This window comes from Desmodus rotundus, chromosome 2 (assembly GCF_022682495.2).
Source record: "Desmodus rotundus isolate HL8 chromosome 2, HLdesRot8A.1, whole genome shotgun sequence".
NCBI classification, from domain to species: Eukaryota; Metazoa; Chordata; class Mammalia; order Chiroptera; family Phyllostomidae; genus Desmodus; species Desmodus rotundus.
In genome coordinates this window covers 159945647-159962478 of record NC_071388.1, presented here as the reverse complement: position 1 = coordinate 159962478, position 16832 = coordinate 159945647, and the positions used below count along the sequence as shown (strand labels likewise).

The window sequence follows — 16832 nt, the reverse complement described above, 5'->3', positions numbered from 1 at the left end:
GCTGCATCATGGCTGGTGCAGCGCCCGTCTACCCCCCGCACTGCTGTGACTCCTCGCCTCGAGCCCTTCTCCTTCCTGGGGAGACTAAACCTCCTCCGCTGCACGCACATTTTAGGACTCTTACTGGCACCATCAATCCTCCGTTCCTGTCTGGTCCCTGTTGTTATCACGCTAGAGACTCTTGCCCCTGCCTCTCGTTAAGTGGTGGAGACCTCATGAGCATCTTCTAATCCACTTTTATTCACAGGGGCTGCGAAAACCTGTTCTGAAGACTTTTATGCCAACTTTTTCTTCAATTATTCTCTTGGTCCTCGTGTTGTAGAATTCCACTCCTCTTGAATTTCCTGGCCTAGGAAGAGTCTGAACCCTTCCTGCCGGTGCTGAGGGAAGAGAACTATTGCAGAATCGGGCAGCTCTCACATGTGCTGGCCTCAGCCTCTCCTTATTCCTCAAGTCTGGGGTTGCTCCCATGTCTGCACCCAGGAGCTCCAATGCCTTGTGTTCACTTCTATTTATAGCACAGCTTTGGCCCCCATCTTTCCAAATTTCAATTGCCCAAGAACAAAGAGCCTGGCCTCCTGTTGCATCATCCTTGACCTTCCCTGGCTGCCAGATGAGCATAGGCAATGGCCAGGCAGGGGCTTTCCTGTTCCCAGGCCATTGTTCTCTTGGGATTAGTAACATTTCCTTCTGTTCTCCCATCCTTAAGTGGCAGGCAACGGGCAACAGTAGTTTGACACATTAACCAACAGAGCAGCAAGGACAGACCAATGTTCTAGGGCTGTGACTGCCTTGTGGAGCCATCATGGCTTAAAGGAGGGCGCAGAGGCAAAAGCAGACTTTCTACTCCCTGCCTGGACATCCATACACCAAGCCTGGGTCCCCTAGCCACTGCTTTTTGCAGCAGCCATGCCATACCTTGGCACCCTCAGTCTCCAAGGGGATGACATAGGTAAGCATGGGCTGTGTCACATGTAGCCCATAAAATGGTACAGCAACTGTGGAAGACAGTGTGGCAGCTCCTCGAGGAACTAGATATAGAATTACCATAAAATTCAGCAATCCCCTTTCTAGGTACATATCCAAAGAATTGAAAGCTGGGACCTGCACAGGTATTTGTACACCCATGCTCACAGCGCTGCTATTCACAATGCCAAAGGGGGAAACAAATTAGTAATGGATGAACGGATAAACAAAACATGGTATATATTTTCAGCCTTAAAAAGGAAGAAAATTCTGACGCATGCTACAACGTGGGTAAACCTTGAGAACATCATGCGAAACAAAGGGACAAATGTAGTGTGATTCCACTCACACGCAGCAACCTCCAAGGTCTGCGGGCTGCAAGCTGGGGGCTGCGGGAGGCAGAAGTGAGAGCCATTGTATAACAAGGCGTTTCCGTTTGGGAGGATGCAAAGTTCGGGAGATGGGCGGTGGTGGTCACATCACGATGCAATTGTACTTTACGCCCCTGGCCTGTACAGAACATGGTTAAAACAGTAAATTCTATGGTGAGTACATTTTTGCACAACAAAACATTAACAAGTGGCCCAGCACAGACTAAGTCGGGAGGAGGAGGGGGGCTTGGCTCCACGTGGGTAGCTGGGTCCACCACTTTTAATATTTTCATTACACACACCTTTTAATATCATCCACAATTTCCTCTGTCCGACCTCTGAGCCTGCGTAATAAAGTGATTAAGGAATCAGGGACGACATCATGTGTCATCTGCTGTGTGGTGTCATGGAGCGACAGCCTCACTGGGATGTAATGCACGGCATAGGGAGCATCGTACTAACTATGTAGGGTGACAGATGGTTACTAGACTCATTGTGGCACTTGTTTGCTAAGGTATATAAAAATGTTGAATCACTAGGGTGTATACCTGAAACCAATATAATAGTGTGTGTCAACTATAATTAAAAATAAAATTTAAAAAATGCATCATTAAAAAAAACCCCAGGAATACAAAACAAACAAAAATAAAGCGATGACCTTGCTCTCCAAGGGCTACCATTAGAAGTGCAGCACCCTGCCTCAAAGACTTCGATGGCCTCCCACTGCTCTTGGGTAAAAGACGACGCTCCTTTAAAAGGCCTGCAAGACCTCGAGTGCTCTGAGCCAGTCTTAGGTCTCCAGCACATCTTGGAGCATGCTTGTCCAGTTCTCTCTGCTCTGCCACAGTGAGCTTCCATCCTTCACACTGTCAAGGTTATTTCCTGCTTAGAACATGTTCTTCTCCTCCCTGCTGAGTTAGCATTTCCATCCTTCCCAGTTCAGGTCAACTGTCACTTCACAGGAAACCATTCCTCACTCAGATCAGGTTACATCCTCTTGTTACATATTCTTGCAATACCATATCCTCCTTTGGAAATGTTTTTATATTTATTCTGAGTGTGATTATTGGGTTAATCTTCTGTCTCTCCCACTGGATGATAAGCTCCAGGAGAATAGGGACCCTCTAATTTTCCTCATCATTGAATCCTGAGCTTATAGAGGGCCTGGCATTCAGCAAGCTCCTCAAACATTATTTGCTAATGAATGAGTGAATGAATGAATGAATGAATAGAAAGATGACAAATAATAGTTAAGTTAAAGGTCCTTCTCCAGCTTATAGGCAGATGCTGATGTGGCTCAGTGGACTGAGCGTCGGCCTATGAACCAAAGGGTCGCTGGTTCCCAGTCAGGGCACATGCCTGGGTTGTGGGCCAGGTCCCCAGAAGGGGACGTGTGACAGGCAACCACACATTGATGTTTCTCTTCCTCTCTTTTTCCCTCCCTTCCCCTCTGTCTAAAAATAGATAAATGAAATCTTAAAACAATAAGGCAGGGATGCTGTGACCGACTCATCACACTCTTCTCTGTGTAGGACAAATAGAGAAAATTAAGATTACTCTGAAACAAGAGGCGTAATACATTTTAGACTGAGAGTAAAAAAAAAAAAAAGATATTCGAGGTAGCAGTTCACTTTTACCACACTATATATTCTATCCTGATTAAAAACAATTATAAGCACAATTTTAAACCAGAATGACACTTCTTTTAATTTTCTCACACTGGTAGTCATTGATCTGCTTTCATATTTCACAGAAAATGCCATTGAATTCAAGAAGAAATCTGTTTTACCTGCATGGTATTCAAAAATTGCTGAAAAAGCTTGGCTCCTGTACACTGTACCAGTGACCTTGCTAAGCAGGTATGTTAAACACTTAAATGTATAATTTTTTACTGGCGCCTTCGGTAAAAACATTCTTTCTTCTTTTTCATGTCTTCTGCAAACCTCATTATCCTTCTTGTGACCCTGTGGGCATCTCATTTTCTTTTGGCTTGTTTGCAAGTTTGAAAATATTAACTGCAGCTCCTGCTTCAGGAAGGGTTGCTTGGCTACTCTTCCCCATTTTTAGAGTGTGAATTCTAAAGCCATTTCACTTAGCCATTGCTACCTTGAATAATGGAGTTTAATGCATTTTCAAGGAAGACAGATGTAATTAAAAATCTCTTATCTTTATTAAGTGCAGCAACAGTTATTCTCACTTGGAAGACCAAGGAGAATATATGTGGGAGAATATGTATTAACTTTGAATAATGTGGAAACCAAATTAAAATAAGGTCATATATAAGGGGTCACAGAACTGGGGGAAAGGAGCTGCCAGACATAGGAGGCCAGCTTTAAGTAAGGTAGGAGTAAAGAAGAGCAAAAGAAGTGCAAGGAGGCCCAAGGGCTAGGCTTTTGGTATTATTTGTCTTCTTTAAAAATGACCTAGAGAAGGAAAACATGTAAATGAAAACCTTACAGCTGGTACTGAGGCCTATGAGGCAATGAAATGCTGAACAATAATGACTTCAAGCAAACCTACTCAGGGACCTTTGTTTTTTCTCTAGTAAATTCCAAGCACCGTGCTCTACGTGGGGTAGGAGGCATGACACTGTGTGGAACAACGTCGCCGCTCCCTAGGACCTCCCTGGCTACTGTGTGGTGGGCGCAGAACGGCGTTGGCCTGCTCCAGCATTTCTCCAAGGGGGCTTGGCTGTGGGGTGGGCAGAAGGACTGCAGCGGGACTTCTCGGAGCCTTTAACACATTCACGGAGAGGAAGAATTATTTCTGGGAATGGGGCAAGGACACGGTGGGTCCCAGGTTTATTTGAAGATACTGTGTGGGTTACGGTTCTTGCTTTGCAGTTGTGTGTCAGCTTTTGGATAAAGGGCATGTGAATTTGTGAGATTAGTATAGCTTGGAACACACTGCGGCAAGTGCGGACATTAAAAAGTAGAGATGTCTGGAATTTAAAGAATTTTGGAGATCTCTTCATCAAATACTTACTAAGTGCTTACGTCACTGAGAAATCGGATGAGGCCCCTCCCCAGGCTGCTTTAACACCCAGTGCCCGTCCATACCAGGAATATTCCTAATCGCTGAAAAGCAGGAGCAGCCTAAGTGTCCAACCAGTGAATGGACAAATGGCATGTGGTGTACCCGTGCAAGGAATATTATTATTCAGCTATAAAAAGTAATGAAGTGCTTATACACGCACTAACATGCGTGAACTTGAAAGCGTGTGCTAAGTAAAAGAAATCAGATGCAAAAGGCTACACCTATGATTCCATTTATTTAAAACCATGTCCAGATGAGTGGCTTCCAGGGACTGGGAGGAGAAGAGCATGAGGCATGAGGAATGACCACCAATGGTGCGAGATTTCCTTTAGGAATGAGGAGAGCTCTGGAATTAGAATGTAATGGTGGTTGGATAACCTTGTGAATATACCAACACCCACCGAACTGTACCCTTTAAAAAGGTGACTTTTATAGTATGTGAATTTTATGTGGATTTTAAAAAGCCAGGACCCCACTATACCAAGCAGTTGTATCTCCCATATTTGAGGAATCGAGGAACACAACCACCTCTCGTTGACAGTTGTATTTAATGAAGACACTAGCTGTTATTTACAGGAGATATACACACGACAAGTCCGCACACTAGATGCAGCCTAACTGTGACACCAGAAAAAATGTACCCCAAATCACACACTACATCAAATAAATAAAAAGTAATTATTTGGCACAATAGCTATTATGTAGCAAATAAATAACTCTATACCATTGATTGAATGAACTATTTACAATCTATTTGAAAGTGCAAAACAATCGCTGAAAATTAAGATATTTGTAATAACATTTAAGTCCAGAAAATATTCTTTTAATCAGTAACAATAATTAGCCAATAGTAAAGGTGTTTAATGCCCAGGAAAATATTTAATTTTGGAAAATGTTCTGTGCATATTGTGCTCTTCTGAAATTTTTTTTTATCTTAATGCTGGCAATTTTAAGAACCTTGGAGTTTCTTAGTGGAATTCTTATATATGTAATCCTGATTTGTGAGTTTAAAAAAGTTACATTGTAAACATAAATATTATCCTATATATCATTTAGAAATTATAGACTGGTCCTCCCTAAATTACCTAAATAGCCATAATGTTTCATAATAATATGGTCTGGTTCAACACCTCCGAGGTGAGACCCTAAAGATGGAAGAAAACAACCTATGATGTGGATTTATACTGATTCCTCGACACCTTCCAAACACCTCATGCTCCAAATCAAGATGTTAAGTTAAAAATTATGGAACTATATGACCAGTGATGTACTCAAATAAATCCCTTGCACATCTCACCCTGTAAACGGTCTTAGAAAAAATGCCAAGGGTTTGATAGTTCTCTTGACGATGGTATTTCTACCAAACTCTTCACGTGGGTCTTATCTTCTGTTTCGGCGAAGATGACGGCACAGTCGGAAATGAAACTGGGTGTCTGCGAATGGGGGTTCCTAAGCTAGGGAGTGCAAGCATTATGCAAACCAAGGGATTTCTTCTCTTGTCGTGACGCTGGTAAGCTGAGTGCAGCCCCGAGATGTCTCAGGTGTGTTTTTGCTTGTGTTGTAGAATTCTCTAGTGACAATGCAGTCAGTGGTAGCATAAGTGCCATTCCTGAAAGATTGTGGGCTGAAGGCAAACCATTGTTCTGGACACTTTAAATGTCTATGGCCGGCGAGGTTCTAATCGGTGTGACAACTGGGATAAAGTTCTCTGGTTGTCAATCACATTTAATTGCCGCACATAACTCCGGACATCCTGATGGTTCTTATTAGCTTGAGCTGCGTCAAGATCTGTGGGAAAGAGAAGGCTTGGCATTGCATAATATATTCCTATAAGATACAGCTTTGTTCTCTCCAGCTGCTCATTACGTTTATCTTGGATTGCTGGGTTCTGTCAAGACCTTTCAACAACACCATATTCATTGAAATGTTTCCACTTGGATGGCCCATCTCCTCCCTCTCACCCTTTTCTTCCCTGGAATCACCTATTCTGATCATTTTCCTTTGCATTGCATGTTGTAAAAAAAAATGTCACTAAAAAAGAAGTGAAAGCATCACCTGACAGTCCCTGGTTATACATCAAAATTGTTTCCCATACCATCCCACCTGTGTCTCATACTCTGACCTCTGCCCCTCTGACCCACATGTGGACTAAGGACAAAAGACCATTGTCACTAGCTCCTACCAAAAGCACTTAAAACCCGGGCCAACCCGAAGCAAGCCAGTGACACTAGCACGCCCAGCCCCCCTTGTGACCTGCAGACAACACGCAGCACTGTCGCATGGGCTGTGCGTTCCTAGAGACGTCCAAATTCAGGGGCAAACCCAACCCACGCGTTGGAGTCATGGCTTCTGCTAGACCTTTGATTCTCTGACATAACTTATTCTGAAACCCCAGCTACCCTTCTATCCTCACTCATCCCCACACATATGAGCAACAGGGCTCTCTGATTGACTGGTTCCCCTAAAACCAGGCTGAAAGAAGACGCAAAGGCTTCCAGCCCCACACGGGGCATGCACAGGAGTGAGGAAGGCTGCGTGTGACAGCGGCAAACTACACACACAGGTCCCTCCGGAAGTGGCCACTCATCTGCATCTGCAGCCCGAGTTGCCAGATTTTTCCTCTTTTCTTAGTGATATGAAAAATCTCAATTTCTTCCTTGGGGATTCTCTCAATTATTAAATGGTACCATTATTTTAAAATGAAAGGTTAAAAAATGCTCAGTATAGACCCAACACTTCTCCTGGGGTCCTTGGGCCACCTCCACCCCGTGCATCACTGGCGCGGGGCTCTTATCCAGCAGTGGGACACCAGGAGTGGCCAATCCAGAGTCTGGACTCAGACCAGAGTCCTTTCTGCCACAGCGCAGGGCTCTGCAGTCCAAATGCTCTTCTTAGAGGCCCACGCCACTCCCAAAGACAATCCGAATGCCATCTGCCTAGGGGCTGAAGGGGAGTACTGCAGGTCTGAACACAGAGAAGCAGAGAGAAGATACAAAGGCCCCTACTCGCTCTAAGAAGAAACTCATCAGTATAATTATCACATATAAATAATACCACAGTGTTTAATTTCCTCGCTTCTCACTGGCAGTGTACTCCACATGTACAATGTACTGTAATTACATTGTACATATTCCCACAATGTTTATGAATCTATTCCTATAGCTTTATCTATAGATTGTTGACTTCAGAGCTGAGCAGCTGTTGTTTACCAGCAGTTACTGATAACTTCAACAAATTCAGTGGAGAGTTACATATATTTATAAAAATCCCCCCCACCCCCAGAACTCTAGAAGAAAATGTAGGCAGATGGGGGTTTACTTCCAAAGAGGCTTATGGAACAAAATCCATTTTATTGTGGTTCTTTCATTCTTGAACCTCATCGAGACCCTTCTCAAGGTTATGAACCCTCTTCAGCACACAAAATTTTGCAAATGATTCCAGGAATTTCTTGGACTGCCCCCCCTTGCCCTGACCCCACTTCAAAGGCCCATGGATTCTAGATGACAAACCCTTGTAGGCTGGCGCCAATTATATATTCTCCTATTCACTCATCTAACTGCTTAACGACCAAGTCTTTATACACACAGTGAGCTTCCAGATGAGGAGGTATGAGACACACTTGAGCTCTGGCAGAAGCCACATGGGAGCGGTTGACAACGGGCAAGACTATTTCCACTTTGCAAGGATGAGAAGGTACAACCATTTCAGTCAATTTTTGAAAGGTCTACTTGCTCCCCAAATCAAGATCATTTTTCCTGGATTCTTTCTGCTGCACATTTAAAAAAATGAACAGTCAGCAATTCCTGGCATCCCTTGTTAGCAAGCCTTCACCTTGGCCAGTCTGACGCTCAGAGCTCTGGTTAGCAAAGCGAGAGCTCTTTAGTCTCCTAGCAATGGGCGTAGTGGTGGGACGGTCCTGGCAGCCTCACAGTCGTGTTTGCGTCAAATCACCGTGCTGAGCTAGTGAGCCAAGTGACTTCAAGTGACTCATACAATGAAGCCAGCAAAAAACTTTACAGGGGCCACCTGCTCACCCCCGGCCCCATTTGAGGGAGCCAAAGCCTCACCCCCTGCCCCAAATCCCAGCCCAGAGGAGACAGCAGCACTGGTTGGCATGCTGATCTGGCGCTATGATGCAATTGAACTCCAAACAGGTCAAAATTGCTGTTTATTATTAGCAATAGTTTCATATTAAAGCATTGTGCTACACCAGTTATTCTGTTATATATTCTGATTTAAGAAGAGCCCCTTAAATTCACCTGGGAATATTAGAAATATAATATGAATTCCTGCTGTGGAACAGTTTACAAATGTGCTATACCCATGAATGGGTTCTTGCAACACAGCAAGAAACAATACATATTATCTTTCCCAGTTTATAAACGACAGACCGGCACCATCAAGAGCTGATGTGAGTTTCTCAACACCAAGCAGTGAGTCATAAGGAGAGTTGGTTTGAGGCAGGATTTGTTGGCAATCATGCTTTAGTTGTCTCTGGCCACAATGGGAAGAGCAAATGAATTCTCTTTAAGTTCATTCATAAAGTAATATTCCTATGGCTATTTTCTAGTTTAACAACTAGAAAATCCTGAAACTCAGGCTCTTGATCCCACGGATTTCATGGTCCAACGTGTCTCTGACACAATCAAATATTGTCCAGGCTTCTACAATGTCTCATAGCCCCATTTAAAAAGGACCCGACCCCCATCCATCCATGTCACAGCAATGAACTTACTGAAAGGTTGGCTTCTGCAGTATCTCACTGTTCTGGCAGTATTTGCAATCATGCGCTAAAAAGAATAAAGAGAAAAGATTGAAATGCAAGCAAGCTTAGTGTATAATCCAGGACGGAAAACAAACCATTATTAATTTCGGCAATACCTGGGACCACGTAAAACAGCCTGTTCTGAGGTGCTCACTCTCTGGAGGCAACCGGCTGAGGTCCAACCTGTGTAATCACTGGACAGAGGAGCCACAGACACGCAGATGAGGCCCCTCTCAGGGGCGGAGGACTGGTGGCGTGATGCCACTCTGTCATCCGTTTGTTCCTCAGCTCAGAAAAAGCAGTCTGCTGTTCCTGAGGCCACCTTACTCCTGAGGACGAGCTCTCGCCTTTTGGAAGTCATTGTGAATTTGTTCAGAGAATTTGTAACTATCCTGGATTTGGAGAAGGGTTAGCTAGTTAAGTTCCTCCACACAGAGGACTCAGTAATGAGGTGTTAGATCAAATTGACTGAACAGTCATAGTCAAAATATTCTACTTGTATATTTTTCTACATGCTACGTATTGCTTACCTCTCTAATTTCCAGCAAAAGTGTGTGTTTTAATGTTAATTTCCCTCCCTTCCTCCTTCTTCCTCTCTGGTTATAACACTAACAACACATGTACATTTTAAAAAATCAAAAAATAGAGAAAATGGTAACAGCCGAGTAAAAACCACTCAGAATATCACTGCACTGGGGAACCTCACTGATATTTTGGTACATTTGTTTCCAGTACTTTAAAACTAAATCTATAACAGCATATTTTTCAAAAAATTGAAGACATATGCACTTCTGTTTTAATTTGAATTTTTCACATGGCATTGCGACTATTTTCGATACTCTTCATTTTAAAACATTTTAAAAAAATGAGTAGGTATTTAAGAATACGGATGGATCATAATTTAGTTAGCCTTTGTTAATTTTGCAATTCAGGAGCCTTAACTTCTTTGTAAAATTTTGTTGACATAAAGACTTATTAGGAAATCTTTTGTACTTTATTTGACTTAGTTAAAAACAAAAGGAGAAAGGAGAAAAAAAAGAAGGGACAGAAACACGAGGAAAAACATCGGTGAGAGCTAAGCACCATTTCTTGGCCAGGACATCCATCTCTTGCTCACGGTATCTGAAGACTCGCTGGGCCCCCAGCCTCTGCGCACGGTCTCAGAGCCCCGCTGCCGCTCACATTCTAAAGGGGGTCCTGCAGACATGGTGGATTAATTCTAACACTACGAGAACATTGATAAGGCTCCAGTCCAGAAATGAGACTTTCTAATCTCGGAGTGGCTATGTAATTCCATTCCTTGCTATCTTCTTTCATGCACCCTTGGCTTGCCAAAGTACAGAAAATGACTTTGAGAAAGCTTATGTAGTATTAAAAAAAAACAACCCAACTAATTTGGCAGGACAAAAATCCCTAGCAGCGCCAAAGCTTTAGAAACACATGTATGTGGACATTCATAATACTTCACTGAACACTCCAGCTTCAAGGACTGGCAGGCGCTGAGTGACACGTATCTGCATTGGATGACTTCTCATACACAAAGAGGCAACTGGAAAACTCTGAACTTCACTTTCATAAAGGATCCTAAAAACCAGCATGTCTGTTGAACAGCACGAGAAATATATTACAAATACCTCCAAGAAACTGTAGCGTACAATGTATAATTAGCCTCTGATATATGGAACCCTGAAATAAACAGTAACTATGATAATTTTCCTGCTAATTTACTTTAAGTTGTTTTTTCACTTCTCTAAAGGCTTTGCATCTAAAGGCCACAAGTATATTCCATGTAGAATTATTGTAATTCAGATGTTGAATGGAGTGTAATTACTGGAAACCCTGGGAAATGCTGCCAGTATGCCTCTCTGAAGAATAATAAAACAATTAGCAGGGGTCAGAACCCTCTTCCTATACCATTTTTGTAGGGAGTAATTGTTCTGCTTTTTAGTTTTGAAAGCTAAAACATTTCATTCTGACTTTAGTTTTAGATGACTCTTTATAGCTGTACTCAGAAGCTTCATAATTTTTAGCTCATTATGTAGTTTAAAATGTGAGAATAATGGTTTAAATCAGTAATTTCCAGCTCTGGAGTTCATTCTACCTTTCTAAATCTTTGATTAATTTTCACAATAGTTTTAATTTTGACGTATTCTTTTTAATTGTACTCAGAGATAACTCTGAAGTCTAAACCTGGTTTTGCCGCAAGGTCCATTCCTTTTCTTTGTGAGGCCCGCACCGCGTGCTGTGACACGTGAACCCTCAGAAGCAGGGTGTGAGCCCACGAGCCTGGCTGGCCCATGCCTAGTCACGGAATGCTGGCACAAGGCCAGACAAGGGTTCACTTGATCTTCTGACTCTGCCCTCTTTGCCCTCCTGACACCTGCAGTATTTAATATGCTACTGACAACTACACTCAACTAACTAGAAGGCACATTCCTGGGAGGCTGAAGGAGACCTCAAAGTCCCCTTCTTCAACTGTCTCCGCGGCACATATGACTTTTATAACTTGCCTGCAACCAAGGGCTTCCCACTGTTTAAATGCACAGAGGAACTCTAAGGAAGGCTGACCCTCTAAGGAAAGTCCCTCTCATTTTTTAATACTTTTCCGATTACTACAGATTTCTTTATTGAGTCAACATTTCTTTTTCTCCCTTTGCTTTTCACCCGCTGATTCTAGTTCTGAGCTCAGGAGCTCCAACAAACACATTTAGCTCCTTTTTTAACAGGATAGTCCTTCGAATACTTGAAGGCAACTCTCATGGACATCTCCCTACACCCAAATCTTTCCTGGTCAGCCTAAATATTGACAACTTCTTTCACAGTTTTTCATAAGAAAGTTTTGGGTCTCTTCTGGACAGTCTCTAGTGTGGCGCCCCAGACTAAGCACATCCCAGAGTGCCGAAGGTTATTTTTTTCCTTCTTTGATCTAGACAAAGCTACATAGCTGAGCCCACCATTAAAAGGTCCCATCACTGACATCTGTTGAGCTAACAGTGAATGAAAGCTCTCCTCTGACGTCACCGTGCTGCTGTTTGGACTCAGCTTCCTCCTCTGTACATGTGCAGCTTATTTCTTGGGCCAACATAGAAGTTGTTGCGTTTATCTCCACTAAAAGCTGTGTAGTTAGAGTCTTCCTATCCCTCTGCGGACTTAAGCTTCCCATGTAATTCACTGGTGTTCTCAGTCAAGGTTGGCAGAAACTAAGGTTGAGGTGATTTAGGCTTTATTATCCAAATTTCACAGCAGGGATGAAGACAAAAATTATACCCTAGGCTCCGGGGTCCTGCCGGAGCAGGTTGCCCTGCCTAGAACAGGCCAGGCAACTTTCCTGCAATGCCAGTGGGCAAGTACCCGAGTGCTCCAAAGCAGATCTTCTCATCTTTTTTTCCCATCTCAGCAAACCTGAGGTTTATGACATACTCCCATTAGCAACTGGCTTGTTAAAACAGCGATTTATAATTCAGGGGTAAACGCGAGGAGAACGCGCTCCTTTAGAAGGCGCTCCGACTCAGTGTAGAGGACAGCGTGAACGCCCTCTCCACACCGGAACTGATTCTGATGTCCCCCCACTCCCCATTAGAATCACCGCTGTAGGGTCTGCTCATCGGACGGCCCTGAAGGACTCTCCACAAGAAAAGAGCCCACAGTCTTTCCAAGTTCAGACCAGCAGGTCGTCCAGGCAAGGCTGCCTTGCACGGTTACACTCCCTGGGCCACCCACTCCCAGACAGCTGCCCACACCTCCTCTCTCAGGCTCAGCATCCATTTGCCGACTTCACACCTCTTCTAAATGCCTGCCCGCCACAGTTCTCTCCTTCCTTCTGTTTTCCCTCGAGGTCTTTGCCATCCTTTGTTCTTAATGCTTGCCGGATTTCCTTTCTTTTCTTATTTCGGCCCCTACTGATTTGACTCTGCCCCTGATCATAGGCCTATGTATATAGGCCTACGATCAAATATAGTTAGAATCTCTGTCAATGATTTCCACATTTACACCATCTGATATATATATATATATATATATATATATATATATATATATATATATATAGTTCAAATATGTATATATATATAGTTCACCATATATATAGTTCAAATATAGTTAGAATCTCCATCAGTGGTTTCCACATTTACACCATCTGATCATTTCACTCGGACCTTCGTATATTTAGGACAGGAAGGTTTTTCCACAACAGCATCTAGAAATATACAGTCTCTCCGCTACGAAGATTGTGCCCATGATAGCCACTAAGTAGAATTAAGTGCACGTAAGGGCCAGAGATGAAAGACGAAGAGGCCCAGGAGCTGAGCCAGTCTTCACCAACTGCAACATTGAGGAAGAACGCTGGGCCCTGTCCCCTGGCTGTGGATCCTTACTACCCAAGAGGTATGTGACACACAGACACGTGTGTAACATGCATGATGGTGTGCTGTGCATGCGATGGCCATGGGTCGTGGCATTCCGGGCACGTGCAGAGTGTTGTGCGCGTCTGCCCTTGGGGAAGGACCCTGAAGGACAGACGTCATTAGCACCACAGGGAGAAGGAGAGACAGAATAATGTCCAGTTAGCAACAGATGGCTAAGGGAGTCATCTCGCATAAAATAACAGTAATGTAAAACGCTTGGGACGTTCTGCTTAATCAAATTTCCTAATAAAACAGAAAATACTTTTCGATTAAATCTTTGTTACATAAATCCTTTAAAAATGTTTTAGTGTACTGTCCTATCTCACTAAATCCAACACTAGAATATGATTGGGTTATTCTTTAATTCAATAAATAGTTTCTGCATACTTTGCTATGCCAAACACCTTTTTGGGTGCTGGAGATATTAGTGAACAAAACAGATGAGATACTTGGTCTAGGACATTTACATTCTAGTGGGGGAGACAAACCATGAAGAGGCAAGCAGAGATCATCGCAGACTGTGAAACCAGCTAGGAAGACAAGGTTATCTGTCTGAAAGTGCAGGGAATGGAGGGTAGAGGAATGTTTGAAGGGGGTCAGGGAAGACCACTCAGAGGAGAGGACACATGAGCTGAGACCTGAGTGATGAGAAGGAGAGGCAGGTGAGGACGAGGGGAAGACAATTTCAGACAAAGGTAATGGCTATTGCAATACCCTGAGGTGGGAAGGAAAAGAGAGCAGTGGGTTTGGCCAACTTGGACTGAGAACAGTGAAGACGAAGTGGGAGAGGCTGGATGGATGTGCACAAGAACACGTCTGGACCTGACTATATTGCGTTATTGTATTTAACATGGTCTTATTTTCTTCTGATACAGCTTTCCTTACATTGTGTGCTTTGACATCTTTTTTATTGTCATTGTGAACTTGTTTTTGTATTTTTGTTGATTTTTAATATTTCATGTCTTTATGTTTTATCATCTCAACTGTGTACAATCTCCTAGGGATTGAGGACTACTTTTGGGATTTCTTTATGCCTTCTAGCAAAGTTCTCTGCCTGGACACTTTACATATATGGTATTGCTTTGAAACATGCCCTTTGGAAAGTCTGCACTCAGCCCAGTCTGTGAATTTTATATGAAGAAGTAAACACTCAAAGTCCTCTTACAGATTTCTATTGTGTTGGGAAGGTCTGGGAATTAGGTGGACTTGAATATCCAGATTTGTACTTGGAGACTCTTTGTGGCATTGGCCCCGTGCTCTCTCCATGATCTTGTAATGATATTATGGGTAGCAGAAAACACATTGTTGCTAATTATATAATGGCATGAAGGGGAACATAGTTTGCCACCCCAAAATAGGAATCTTTGGGGCATTATTTTAAGGCCCAGAAGACTCAGGAAGAACCTCCCTCTAACTGCCTAAAAGAGTTTAAGATGGAAAGCCCATTCCAGGAAGAAGCTCTCTCCATAGATAACAATAGTTGACCCTTGAACACGTGGGGGTCTGGGATGCTGATCCCCGTGCAGCAGAAAGTCTGCGTGTAACTTTTGACTCCCCCAAAACTTCACTACAGTCGTCCAGCGGTATCCACCAGGGATTGCTTCCAGGGCCCACGTTGATACCGAAATCCAAGGATGCTCAGGTTCCTTATATAAAATGACGTAGGACAATGCATCCATCCGGCCCTCCACATCCACGGAATCCCGACTGCAGATCAGAAATACTTTTTTAACCTGCAGTTGGTTGAACCTGCTGCTGGAAACCTGGGGCTTTGAAGGGCAGACTGCATGTTTATTGGAAAAAAATCCATATATAAGTGGACCTGCACGGTTTCAAACTCACGTTGTTCAGGAGGCAACTGAACAGTTCAATCCGAACGAGGTATGACACACACGGAGGAACCTGGCAAGGCCCCTTTGGCCAAAGTCCTCTCTCTGTCCCCACACACATTTGTTTACTAAACATGAACTCTTTTCATGTCCCTGTGAATGGCTTTGGTGCCCTTTGAAGTCCCAGGCCCTTGCTTCTCTCTCCTTAGTCCAGGATGATATATGTACCTTATTTTGCTTTACTGTCTTTGGAATTCTCCATGCTTATGTGAATTCCCGTATGTGTACATTAAATTTGATCTCCTCCTGTTAATTTGCCTCATGTCACTTTATTTATTCCACCAGCCATAAGCATCAAGAAGGGAAGGGGTAATTTTCCCTTCCCCCACATTACAAAAATTAAAAGATTCAAAACGTTTCTCTTCCTTCATGAATTAGCTTCTGTTCATGTTTCCAGAAGTACAGAACTTTGCCTGATGCATCTCATTCCAAATAAAATGACTACCTTAAAATAACGTCCATAAATACATACACCTAAATATGGGTACGTCTGAAATAGAACCAACCTCCTAATACAGTAGCAACTGTGGCTATCAGCATGCTCTGTGCAGCCTGGGGTAGTGGCAGCCGGCCAGCACATTATCCTCTAATCCACTGCGAGTCTACCTCCTAAACGCTATAAATATTCATGTATGCCATAGAAAGCTACAAAGGGCTTTATTCAAACAGTTTTTTGAATACTCCTTTATGTTCCCCCCAAATAAAAGAATGTCTGCCTTTTTTTTTTTGCATGAGGATCAGAGTGTGAATTCTCTTTTGTTCATACTTCATAAATCCTGAACACCAATATGCAACAAATTCTCTAATCCTCAAATCATACCTCAAGGGTGAAGAGGTTCAAAATAAAAATGCTGAGGGTTGGCATGGTAGTTTGCTATGGCTACAATGCTGCCACCAAGAAAAGGCATCTGTGTTCCTGGCCACCCTGGTGACTTTTGCCCCTGGCAAGGGCTCCTTCTGGGGATATAGACTACCACCCCCACAAAGGCTGCCAGCTCTGCTCACCGCCCTGGCCTTGCTGATGATTGACTGGGAAGCAGCGTGAACACCAACCTGCAAAGGGAGATGGTTCCTTCCTGAAGACACACAGTAATAACAGCAGCCCCTAGGGGGAGCTGTAAGTGGTAGTGGTGGAGGCGTGGGGGCAGGGGTGGGCTAGTTTATAGAGAGCAGGAGTTGGAAAGTTGACAAGTGCCAGGTTGGTCAAAGCCAGGTTTAAAAAACCATAATCAAATCTTTTTGAAATTCTATTTCATTTTCCAGTAACACCTAGCTCATGGAAGGGCAGCTGTAAAATTAAACATTGTCATGATATGATTTACCAAATGAAATAAAAGTTATAGTTGCAGGAGCAGAGAACTAACAGTACTCTTTCTGTGTCCTTTCTCCCTTTCTCTGCCAT

At 43.3% G+C, this 16832-nt stretch overlaps 1 protein-coding gene across 11 annotated transcripts in view; it reads right to left on the bottom strand.

Moving 5' to 3' along the window:
* Window positions 1-4902: 4902 nt before the first annotated feature.
* RAPGEF4 (Rap guanine nucleotide exchange factor 4) overlaps window positions 4903-16832 on the bottom strand; it is a 278213-nt gene continuing 266283 nt past the window's right edge. For all 11 annotated transcript variants that reach the window (XM_024561474.3, XM_024561475.3, XM_045196251.3 and 8 more), the window contains 2 exons: window positions 9109-9163; window positions 4903-6161 (listed from right to left, as the gene is read on the bottom strand). In XM_024561474.3, the coding sequence (XP_024417242.2) occupies window positions 6034-6161; window positions 9109-9163 (183 nt within the window). In that variant the 3' untranslated portion in view covers window positions 4903-6033. The remainder of the gene's footprint in view (window positions 6162-9108; window positions 9164-16832) is intronic.